Below are 12,152 nucleotides of genomic sequence, written 5' to 3'. Positions count from 1 at the left end.
GTTCTGGCTATTTTCTAGATTTGGGGGATTTTAGAGATTCTAGCTGGGCTCAAACATCTACACATTCTCTGATCACAGCATAGTGAAGTACACCCTGGCATGTTCATGCAAAAGTTCTGTATGGTTTTGGCTAAACACAGACAGTTGAACAGGAGGAGATGCCAGGTACTGATTTTGTTCCCCTCTGCACCTCAGCAGTTTTACTTGCCTCCCATTTCAGAGGAGGGTCCCTGCAGCACTGTTCTACAGGCTTTTTCACACAATGCATACCCACATTTCTCCCAGTGGTTTTTGCTTTAACCACATGACAAGATAATGTTGCCCCTCCAGAACCTAAAAGATGAAAAAAAAAAAAAAAAAAAATAAAACGCCACCCTGCTCTATTCTGCAAATGGTAGTAAGAAACTGAAATAATTTCCACTACCTCCATGCCCATACCTCAAAGATTCAAGCTACCTCCAGATTTTATTTTACTCCTCAGAAAAAGCAAAGTCCAAATGAAGTGATATATAAGTGCCAAAATGTGAAACGGGGACAGAGAGGAGGCAAGCAGGGAATTAAGGGCTGGCACACCTGATGCTTTGGACAGATCCTGCTGAATTCAGTAGAAGCACTCTGCAGTTAAAAAAGGGACAAAAGGTGGAAAAGCCAGCAAGGATGAGAACATGACCAGGAGGCAGAGGGCAGAGCTGGTGCAGACTGAGGGATGTGGGGGGCAAAGGCCACACATGACAGAGATGAGAAGGTTACTGTGAGTGTCCAGGAGGCTTCTCTGAAATCCATAACCAAGGCTTTTCCAACAAGGGAAAAGAGAGCCCATCCCGGATTTTACTGTGAGTTCAGTGAGGTGTAGCACTGGAAATGATCAGTGTGATGTGCACATTCACAGAGTGCAGGTAGTCACAAAGGACAAAATGCATTTACAGTTTAAGAAAGAGGACACAGATAAAGATTGTTGCCTTGTATTTGTGAACTCTGCAGCTCTGTTCAGTCATTGATTTTCCTATGAAGGCTCTTCAGCATTATAATAAACTGGGACAGATGGAGCCTGTCATTCTTGTCTTTGTAACAGGTTGTCTTTACCATCTCCATATCTTGACTTGTCTTTTTTGCTCATTAGCTCCAGTTCCAGAGACAGCCAGCTGGCAATTGTTTGCCAAGAGGAAGTGTCTCAGGATGAGACTTATGATGAAAATTTGAATGAAGACATTGAGTACTGTAGTGAACCAAGTCTGCTCTCTACCGAAATGTGAGCTTTGCAGCTTTAGTCAAGGTGTTTGGGTGGTTCTTTAATTAAGGGGGAGAGGTGGGAAGAGGTGACATTTTTCTACAGAAAATTCTATTTATGGAAGAAGGTCAGATTTAGAGAACTCAAATATGAGAACATAATTCCAGTTCAGCCCTTGAAGTAGCATTAAGGTTATTTTTCACCTAGGATTTTCTTTCTCTGTATGAGATATCTGCAGGGCTGCCCCCCACATTCAATTCTCCCTCCTGATGTTCCCAGAGCTCATTTTTAGAGTTCTCTGTCTCGTGGTCTCTTGTTACTTCTCCTGGACCAGTAATAGTTTGAAGCCAGCTTGCTCTTGCATCCCTTTGCTAGCATGACCTCCCTGACTTTCTTGCTGGAAAAGGGGCTTTTTCTGCCCAATATCATCATTCCTTTTCTAAATCCCCCTACTCTCCTCCCCAGGCTTGCATACCAAGATGATGAAAACAGACAACTCACTCCACCAGAGCACAGCAAAGGAGAGGACACCCGGCCCTCTCCCAAGAAGGGGTTTCTGTGCTCCTCAGCTCTAGGTAAGCTCCCTGCAGGGCTGGGCTGGGTTCCTCCACCTTGATGGAGTTCCCACATGTCCCTGAAGGAGTCCCAGCCTGGGTGGGCACAGGTGTTGCTGTTTGCAGCCCATGAGAGCAGAATCCCAGGGCATGCAGACAATGCTGGTCAGGCACATGGCTCTGCTGGCTTCACAGATGAACCTGTGGCTGTTTGGACAGTCCCTGGGATCTGTTTGATCAACCTGCCTGTGAATTAGGACAGTTTATTTGAGAGCTGTAGGCTCTCCAAACAATCACCAGGGAGTCACTGAACAGGTGAGACTTGAGCCTACAGCGTTCTGCTCTGTGTGTATTCAGCAAGGAGAAATGAGAGATTGTCTCCTTTGGCTGCTGCCAGGAGCACACTGAATGTCAGATTAAGTTAATACAACATGCATTTGCCTTCTGCTCTAATTGTACCTGGAGATTTTCAAGTGCTTCACTGGGAGATGAAACCCATGAATCACAAGGTTTTATGAAGGTATCAAGAGTCTGCGACAAAATGAACTCTTGGGTATAGCATTTTTCAGCCTTTTTCTGAGTATTGGTGTGGTGGAAAAAGGGCATTGAAGGGAGAAACTAAAAAGAATCGTGTGTATAAAATACATTTTTACAGAATAACAGTGACATACTAGGTAGTGTCATGTTTAAAGTGAGATTACTGAGTCTTCACTGAAATCCCTCAGGATGCTTCACTGTTCTAGCAACATTTCCTTTATTTCAAATCTTAAAATATTAGAAAATGACAACTTCTATATCTATCTGTAAGGCAGTCAGCCCTTGATACAATGCTTCACTAACGGCATTCTAGTGAATATATTTATATAATATGCATTCATTATATATATAATACTGAATCATATATATTATATAATATATATATATAATTCATAATATATATATAATACATATAGTTGGTTTTTTTCTCAAGAAAGAGGAAATACTTTTAACCTGCATTGTAACATTCATTCTCTGGGTTATAACATATTTTCTCCAACCCTGAGAGGGCTTTTTCTCAGCAATCCAATATTATAGATACTTACTATTTTCAGAATTCTAATTTTCTTTCCTTCTTTAGAAAAATGTCAACAAAATGAAGAAGACTACAAACTATTTTAATGTGCCATGTATTGAATCTTCAATACTGGATTTATTTGCCATTTTTCAGAAGTAAAGCACTTGATCTTAAACATACTTTTCATTAGTTTTAAATTCCTCATTGGGAGTACCTTTCTCATATTTAGAGAAGTAAAGTTTAATTATATTAAATATATTAAAAATATATAAAACTTTAATTATATGATATATAAGTAAAGTTTTTATAGTGAGTGAATAACTGTGACTGTTTCAGCAGCTCCCTCTAAACTGTTTTTTTCTCTCTTCCCTTCCTTCCAAATTCCAAAAAAGTTTCATTTCTGTCTAAGTCACCTTCCATTCACCAGCAAATTCCCCACTGATGGATTCAGTTGCACTCAGCCTTGCTATAGACACAGTGTGGTGTGTCTGGCAGCCAAAGGACACAGATCACATGCAAGCAGGGTGCCAGTGTCACCTGAGCAGCACAATGTCCCTGCTTGCCCAGCCCCAGAGGCTCAGCTTCACATCCTGCTGAGGGCTCTGCCTCAGCCACACAGGTCTGAGAGCACTGCACTGCTTGGGAGGGAGATCAGCTGCATGTGTTTTAAAGGAGAAAAGTGTTCAGAAAAAAAAGTGTTCAGAATCTACCTTGCAGCAATCCCACCTTGCAGCAATCCTCCCTTGCAGCTTGCTTGGAAGGTGGAGTTGATTGTTTTGTGATGCCTGAGTGCTTTCTGTAAATACATTTGTTTGGAAAGGGCTCAGTATTGAGGGGAAGAGCCTGAAGTATGTGTGTTTGCTGTGTGTCCAGTGGGACTGCACTAAAAGAAACTGAAAACAGATTTCCTGTAGTGTGCAATGAGTGATGGACACGTTGTGTGTGTTGCTGTTTCAGGTCGAAGAGCATCTTTTCACTTAGAGTGTTTGAAAAGACAGAAAAACCAGGGTGTGGATGTCTCACAGAAGACAGTCCTGCCTTTGCATCTGGTCCATCATCAGGTGAGTGTTAATAATTAGACACAGCCCCTGCCATCTGCAGTGCCCCCCAGAGCATCCCAACCCACTGATTAAAAACCATTTGGGATAGATTCTCACCCACACCAAAGGCAGAGGTTTTAGCAATCAGGATTTTTATCATTCCCAGAATGCTACAGGAATATGTGCATTGGAGTCAGCCACAGTTATCCTTGTGTGATGCTCATGAATGAATACAATTCTAGCAAAAAGATAAAAATAACTACCCAAATTGCATGCTGCAGTGCAATTACCCTAGCTTTGATGGCAGTATGCACATGAATAAAGTATGAACAGTCTAAAATTAATTAAAGGTAACCGGTAAGTGTAATTATCCATTTTAAAACACAAACTGATTACATGTCATCAATCAGCTTCCCAAGCCCTTTGTAACTCTGTTCAGCAGCCTGGCAAATGCTGCCTAAACACTACCTGGGTGATCAGGCAGCTGTCAGGCTCCAAAGGAGAGCTGTGTCTTCTGGTTTGATGATGCCTCTTTTTGTCACCCATAAAAGAAACAGGTGCAGATGGCAGTGCCAGCCTTGCAGGTGGGGCATCCTGCTCTGTGCAGTCCCCCCCCGGCAGGGCAGAATGGCCCTGCTGCTTCTTGAGGCTGCCACAAGGGCAGAAAATGCCCCACAGCAAGAACAGGAGGAGTGAGAAGTCAGAGGAGTGAAAGAGGGGTGGGCTTGAGGCTCCCTGGCTTTCCTCACCTCCACTTTCAGAGAGTTATCCTTTAATTCTTGAGCTCCAAAAGCAGTGCTCTGCAGAGAGTTACAGCTGTGGCAGGGACAACCAGAAAACGAGCTGGAGCAGGGAGGGTTGGTCAGGAAACAGATTCCCACACTCACCACAGCATCAACAGCCCTCCTGAGACTTCCTGCCTTCCCATGGCAGGCCAGGCAGAGGGAACACAGGGAACACAGAGAACACAGCCTCTCAGCCTTCCCAACACACACAGCTGACAGAATCACCTCCCCCCAAACCTCTTCACCTTTCCCCATCCCACCATGCAGCCCAAAACCTGCAGGGATGGGGCTCTGCCCACACAGGTGTCACTCAGCCAGGCTGAAGGGCTACCCTGAAAGAGGCATCTGGCTGCCAGCTGACAACACTCAGCAATGATCCTGTTTATAAAATGTTAACCAACAACAGGGCCTAAAATAATCCCACAGAATGGAAAGGTTGCTGTAAAGGCTTGAAGAGGTGTTCTCAGGGAATACCTGTACATCATGATATGTAAATGTGTTCAGCTGAAACTCAAAGCAATCCCACACAGCTTCCTTCAGCTTCCTGATAAAACATTTTGTGTAAGTTTCTGCCAACAAGCTGGAAAATTGGTTCTGTTGTCCTGTCTGACAGATCCAGGTCTCTCCTTGAAGTCCTGGCAGTTTAAAGGATGTGCTGAGGCCATCATAGCCAGCAGGGTATGACTTATTCAGAAGTTTTAAGGGCTCTCTAGCTCACTGAAATTTGACAGGAGTCTGACATCTAATTACTGAGAAAACCTCAGTGAACTTGCAGGTGACTAAGAATTAATTCTTTTTTTCAGAATGATTTTTTTTTTCCTGACACTGAAGTCACCAGCACAAAATAATTATCAGTTCCCAAGGATTTCAGTGGCAGATGGACTGAGCTTCACTGAACATTAGATAGCTTTAAGTGAGCTGTCTAATTTAAATTAGTCAGTTCAGCCCTACTGTGGTCAGTGGAGGGAAGGAGCATCACCAAAGGGCAAGTTTAATTCTGTGTAAGTCATGTCTTTGAGGCAGTGTTTTCAGGCAGGCATGAAGAGCAGTGCCTTTCTGCCCAGTTAGACTGAACACAGAGCCTTGCCCCAGCCTGAACACAACACAGTCACACCCTTTTGTAGTTTCCATGCATTTATTTCATTGCTCAGCCATGAGCTCTGTGAGATGAGTTCATGACTCTGACAGTCTTGCTTACAGAACAAGGAAGCAGTCACCATCAATAAGGCATCAGATCAGCCCTGTGCACCAAGAGGAATTCATTTTAAGAGGAGGCTGAATGACTCAGAGGTTGTGTGTATGATTACAGGAAGGACTGGATGGCTGAAAGTATAATCATCAGATATTGATCCTCCCACCAACAGCAGATGCCTTAAAATCCAGTGGTGGATTTCAAGTTATTGCCAACTGCACACACTCTAAAATTCATATCTGGTATCTCTTCAGTAGACACTAAAAACAGCAACTGGCAGTAAAATCCTGTGCTGTGTGTGGTGTCAGTGGTGGGAAAATGATTTGCTGTCTCCCCCACCGGACAAGAGGTGGTGTTTCTGACAGAACCATGGGGACTGGGGCTGCATCCTCCAGGCAGTGCCATGGGACTGGGGCTGCATCCTCCTGGCAGTGCCATGGGAATGGGGCTGCATCTCTCCAGGCAGAGCCATGGGAATGGGGCTGCATCCTCCAGGCAGTGCCATGGGACTGGGGCTGCATCCTCCAGGCAGTGCTGTGACAATGGGGCTGCATCCTCCAGGCAGTGCCATGGGAATGGGGCTGCATCCTCCTGGCAGTGCTGTGACAATGGGGCTGCATCCTCCTGGCAGTGCTGTGACAATGGGGCTGCATCCTCCTGGCAGTGCCATGGGAATGGGGCTGCATCCTCCTGGCAGTGCCATGGGAATGGGGCTGCATCCTCCTGGCAGTGCTGTGACAATGGGGCTGCATCCTCCTGGTAGTGCCATGGGAATGGGGCTGCATCCTCCTGGCAGTGCCATGGGAATGGGGCTGCATCCTCCTGGCAGTGCCATGGGAATGGGGCTGTATCCTCCAGGCAGTGCCATGGGACTGGGGCTGCATCCTCCTGGCAGTGCTGTGACAATGGGGCTGCATCCTCCTGGCAGTGCTGTGATAATGGGGCTGCATCCTCCTGGCAGTGCCATGGGAATGAGGCTGCACCCCTTCTGGCAGTGCCATGGGAATGGGGCTGCATCCTCCAGGCAGTGCCATGGGAATGGGGCTGCATCCTCCTGGCAGTGCCATGGGAATGGGGCTGCATCCTCCAGGCAGTGCCTGGGACTGGGGCTGCATCCTCCAGGCAGTGCCATGGGAATGGGGCTGCATCCTCCAGGCAATGCCATGGTTCCCAGGCTAAAGAACTGCGGTTCTGAAAATTTCCAATCCAGTCCTTGGCACTAGCACAGGGCACACCATGTCAAGGAAAGCTTGCACAATGAGTTTGCAGCACACATCCAAACCCTTGAAGGAGCTGGCAGCTGTGTTCACAAGCCTCGAGACTCTCCAGGCCTTTCTCGGATGGTTTCTCCAGCACCTCCTTGTGTAGCCACATTTCTCTTCACAGAGAAAATCTGAACCTCTGAGAAAGGAAAAACTATTCTTATCATTTTCTGTGCCTGTGTTGTGCCAAAGTAGAATGCAATATGGAGATTGTTTACCCAGAGTGATGGGGTTTTGTTTCCGTGGCCTGTCAGGGCCAAGTGTGTGTGTGTCAGGACTGTTGGGTGACAGTCACGAGATGAGGGCAGTGTGTGCAGAGCTGAGTGCTTGGCAGATTCAGTTTAGATGTAATATAATAGAGCACAATGTAATACAGGATAACACAGTATAATAAAGTAATTAATTAGTGGAGATGGAGTCAAATGCATCATTCTCTCCCCCTTGTCGGGGGTGAAAATATCCACGGTATCCTCGTTCCAGCGCCGCAATCCCTCGCTCACGCTGTCCCTGTGTGTCCGCAGGCGCTGGCAGTGGCCGGCCTGAGTCCCCTGCTGCAGCGAAGCCATTCCCCCACCGCGTTCTCTCGGCTGTGCGCGACACCCCCGGCCACACCCTGCAACCGGGGCTGGCCGCCACAGAGCATCCCCACGCTGCGCCTCGACGGGGCGGACTCCTCGGAGAAGCTCAACAGCAGCTTGCCGTCCGTGCACTGCGGCTCCCGGTACCCCGAGAGCGGCGGCAGCCCCAGGAGAGCCCGGCCCGTGTCCCTGACCGTGCCCAGCCCCAGCGCGGGGAGCAGCCGGCAGCTCCACGGCAGCGCCAGCAGCCTGGTGGAAGCGGTAAGAGCGCACGGGCACCGAGGGTGCTGGGGCACGGCCAGCTGGGAACGTGGCCCTGGAAGAGCAGGGCAGCAGGAGTAGGAGAGCCCTTCTCCCAGGTTTAGAAGCATGAATGGGAGGAGGAAACACGGCAGTGAAGAGGGTTGCGTTGGAGGTGTGGTGGTGTTGGCGCTGCAGGGTACTAACACGTGTCTTTGTGTTCTGGTTCCCCACCTGCTTTTGAAGGTCTTGATTTCGGAAGGACTGATGCAGTTTGCTCAAGATCCAAAGTTCATTGAGGTCACAACCCAGGAGCTCGCAGACGCCTGCGACATGACGATAGAAGAGATGGAAAATGCAGCAGACAACATTCTCAATGGTAACAGCAAGCAGAGCCCCAATGGCAACCTCTTGCCTTTTGCTAACTGCAGGGACCCAGGGCAGGACAGTGCAGGAGAGGAAGAGGAAGAGGTGCAGAACCCGGATTGTAGGATAAGTCAGGAGGAGCTCAAGGACAGCAGGATTTATATCAGCAGCCTGTAGTTGCCAGGGCTGGAAGCGATGCTGGTTTTTTATTTGTTTCAATGTTCCTAATGGGTTTGTTTCAGAAGTGCCTCACTGTTCTCGTGACCTGGAGTAACCGGAACAGCGTTCTTCATTCATTTCTGTTGGGACGAGTCGCAGAGTTGGGTGGTGTAAGAAAGCTTTTCAGGAGCGGATTTAACCCCAGCACGTGTCCATGAGGGAAGAGTGAGGAGGAGGAGGAGAAGAAGAGGAGGAGAGCCAGCTCCCTCTTTTTTTCAGTCCCTGCACAAGGAACGACAGCTGCCTCCGGAGCACGAAGGGGAACCTCAGCTTCCTGTGGATCGCCCTAGCCAAAAGGACCCTGCGCCAAACGGGTGTCTTTCAACCTTGCTTGTAAAAATCATTTTGCACATGTTCTGTATGAGCCTCACCGTCTCCATAAAGCCAAGGCCCTTTGATTCGGAAGGAGAGGAAGACTTCTGCTGTGGATTCCCACACGGCCACGGGGAGGAGGAAGCAGGAGAAGCCCGAGGCGCGGCCCAGCCCTGCCGAGACTCCGGCAGCGGCCCCTGCCGGCCAATCAGAGCTCGGGCGGTCACTCGCCAGCCAATCCGAGTTTAGGCGGTTTTCTGCTGGCCAATCAGAGCTAGCGCGCCAACTGTGCCAGCCAATGGGAGAGCAGGCATGGCGGCGGGGCTGAGAGGCCGCCAGGCCTGTGCAGAGTTCTTCTTGTTTCGCAGTTTGGTATTTTCTTGAAAGCATGTTGCAGTTTTTATTTTGACTATTTTATTATTATTATTATTATTTTGAGGGAGAAGGGAGTGTTTACAGCGTTTTGTAATCACCTACCTTTTTTGTTTTGGTTTATTTTCACCTTTGCAGATGTTAAATTGGTTTGATCATGTTGTATTATTATTTAAACTGGGGTAGGGGTGGTTTCTCCATTGGAATTTGGTAGAAGTATAATGATAGATGAGTTTTGCCAACCATTATGTACACCGAGGATTTGTAATTTTATTTACTAGCAACTGAAACCTTTTGTTGTTGTTGTTTTATAATTTAAAGATAGTAGGCAATGCACTTGATATAGTCTTGCACATTTGAGTGATTGATTTGGGTTCTTTTTAGTGCTAAGTGTATCTGTGAGTGTGGGAGCAATGGGAGCGAGCGTGAGTGCATGTGTGAGTGTGCGTGTGTGTAAGAGCAGTTCTCCACGTCCTGGTTTGAGCTGCAGGAGATCTGTATCTGGGGCCATTCGAATGCAAAAACAAACCACTGTCTCTGCTTTCGAAAAGGGAATCAGTAACTTTGCATTTTCTGTTCCACAAGATATGCAAAAACAATGCAATAATATTAATTTTAAAATAAAATTGTAAGTTGTGTCGGCATTAAAACTGTATAGAAAAAGAAAAAATTTACGGGGGTGGGGGGGGAAACAAAAAAAAGAAAAACAAACCAGAAGACGTTACGCTTCGATATATTCCGTGTGATGTTTTATTGCATTGATAATGTTTCTGTTGAAGAAACCGTTATACTTGAATTCAGGTCAGTTTCAGTATTTTTCAAATATTTTTTTAAAATGAATTGCAATTGTGCCAAGCAAAGATAATGAATTGAATTAAGTTTGTTTAAAAAAAAAAGAAAAAAAAAGAATCACTTCTTGTATATTTTGCTGCATGTCAAGTGAGTCATTTCGTATTTGGAATGTGCCAAGCTTTACCTTTGAACTTTTAAGTGCTTTTTTACGTGTGGTTGGGGAAAGGGTACTACTTTATTTTTTTTTTCCTTTTTTAATTTGTACGATGAACAAAGTGTACCTGGTGTAAGTAACTATTCTGCAATCCACTGACAGGTTGAACGTTACTGATTTTGCATATCTTGTGTTCATTTTCCTTCTTCCTCACTCCCTTTTAACGTGCACGATGACTTTATCGGTAGAGAATCTTTCTTCCCAAGACTGGGACATTTTATTCAGGCTTTGTTTTCTTTCCTTTTGCTCAGTTCCTCTAAAGGTCTCGTCCCACTCAAGGGTGACAAGACCCCCAAAGCCCATTTGGCAGATCCATCCTACACGTTCAGCTGACACCAGCAATTTAAGGAGCGGGGCAGAAAAAATCTGGCTTCAAAATTATTTTATTAAATAGCTGAATCCTGATCAGTTTTAGCAGGATCCTGGGATAAGAAATGCAAGAATCAGGACAGTTGGCAAAGTAAAGTTACCTAACCCTGGTCTAGGCTGAAAGCAGAGGGAGAGGGAGAGAGCTGTGGATCTTTATTAGGAGAATTGCTGCAGGCTGGTCAAGATGCAGGTGCCAAGTGACTTTTTGGTGTTCCTATGCATGGTCTCAATCCGCTTCACAGACTTTAATGGAGGGTATTAAGTCACAAAACATCTGGCAGCACAGCATGTCCCAGCCACAACTCCTGACTGGTAGGTGTGAAACTCTCACACTGACGGCTCTAACCCTGAGAGAGGCTGAAAAAACAGGCAGGTATTGTTAGATTTTATGCAACTGTTTTTTGTCTAGACTACTGCTGGGTTTTTTTCCCTCCTCAGGATGATTCACAAACTTGCAGATCAGTTCTGAGGTATGATCTGACTCAGAGCTAAACTTTGATTCAAATCTTGAGCTTCTGCAGATGTCCAAGAACACCCTTCACTGCATACATTGATTACATTATTTTTGTGACGCTCTTGTTTTTCTTCTTGATTCTCTGGGGCATAAAGGAGAAATAGCAAAGGGTATTTTTGCCTGTACTGTTTGAACTGGCCAGTATCAGCTCAAGATACCTTGGAAAAACCAAATATTAGAGAAATATGAATCCATTTGTACAAGCATCTGTCATCAAAGTCATAATTCAAGGCTTCCCTGGAGAAAGTGACCAGCTGGTGTGGTCAGTCTCATCCTTTCATCCCTGGTGCTGTACAGAGATGGGCACAGATGTGTCTCCCTGTGAGTTTGCTGCTGCTGCTGATGTGCTCCAAAGGGACTTGAAAGGGAAGAATGCCCGTGCCTGGCTGTTCCTGAAAATGCAGTGTAAGGGCTCCCTAACTTATTTTCTTTCACTGACCCTCCCAATGGAAGACAGGGGTTCTTCACTCCTGAAGAACAGTGCTTACCTAAATTAGTGGTGACAAGGAACATTTTGGATGCTTGACAGCCCATCTTTTAGAATTTTTCTTGATGGGGAGGACAATGACAGGAAAGACTATGCCCCAGGCAGTGAAAGATGTTGCTCCCTCGGGGGTCAGAGCCTATGGCCAGGAAAACCCTGCTCTCTCCTGGAACACCCTGTAGGGGCTGCAGAGTGGGAAATGTATGGCTAGCAGAGAATGCAAATGACTTCTGCAGTTTGAGGGTAGGTGTTAAATTTAGTAATTGCTGGTGCCAGCTGTGCAAACTTCTCTTTCCGGGGAGGGTGGCTTTTTTTTCTAATTTTTTTTCATTTGAGGTACTTCCAAATGTGCACATTGTGACAGGCCTGAGCAAAGAGCTGCTGCCTCCTGTGAGCAAGGCAGAGTCTGGGGGACAGTGGGAAGGAGGGGCAGGTTCAGCTCCTGGAGTGTTTCCCTGTGTCTGGGAGTGGATGGTGGGTACAATCCCTGTGCTGTGGATGGAAGCTCTGAAGGAACCGATGGCTGAGAAGTGGCGTGGAAGGAAAGAATGGGGAAACTGATCTGCTGTTTGCCTCT

General features: G+C 46.4%; 1 protein-coding gene across 1 annotated transcript in view; it reads left to right on the top strand.

Moving 5' to 3' along the window:
• Positions 1 to 10,738, top strand: part of CACNA1C (calcium voltage-gated channel subunit alpha1 C) — a 409,374-nt gene extending 398,636 nt beyond the window's left edge. The window contains exons 45-49 of the mRNA XM_058021914.1: positions 1,121 to 1,249; positions 1,694 to 1,803; positions 3,794 to 3,897; positions 7,637 to 7,954; positions 8,180 to 10,738. Coding sequence (XP_057877897.1) covers positions 1,121 to 1,249; positions 1,694 to 1,803; positions 3,794 to 3,897; positions 7,637 to 7,954; positions 8,180 to 8,476 — 958 coding nt within the window. The 3' untranslated portion in view covers positions 8,477 to 10,738. The remainder of the gene's footprint in view (positions 1 to 1,120; positions 1,250 to 1,693; positions 1,804 to 3,793; positions 3,898 to 7,636; positions 7,955 to 8,179) is intronic.
• Positions 10,739 to 12,152: the final 1,414 nt, after the last annotated feature.

Source organism: Melospiza georgiana, chromosome 4 (genome assembly GCF_028018845.1).
Source record: "Melospiza georgiana isolate bMelGeo1 chromosome 4, bMelGeo1.pri, whole genome shotgun sequence".
NCBI classification, from domain to species: domain Eukaryota; kingdom Metazoa; phylum Chordata; class Aves; order Passeriformes; family Passerellidae; genus Melospiza; species Melospiza georgiana.
This window is presented reverse-complemented; position numbering and strand designations above follow the sequence as displayed.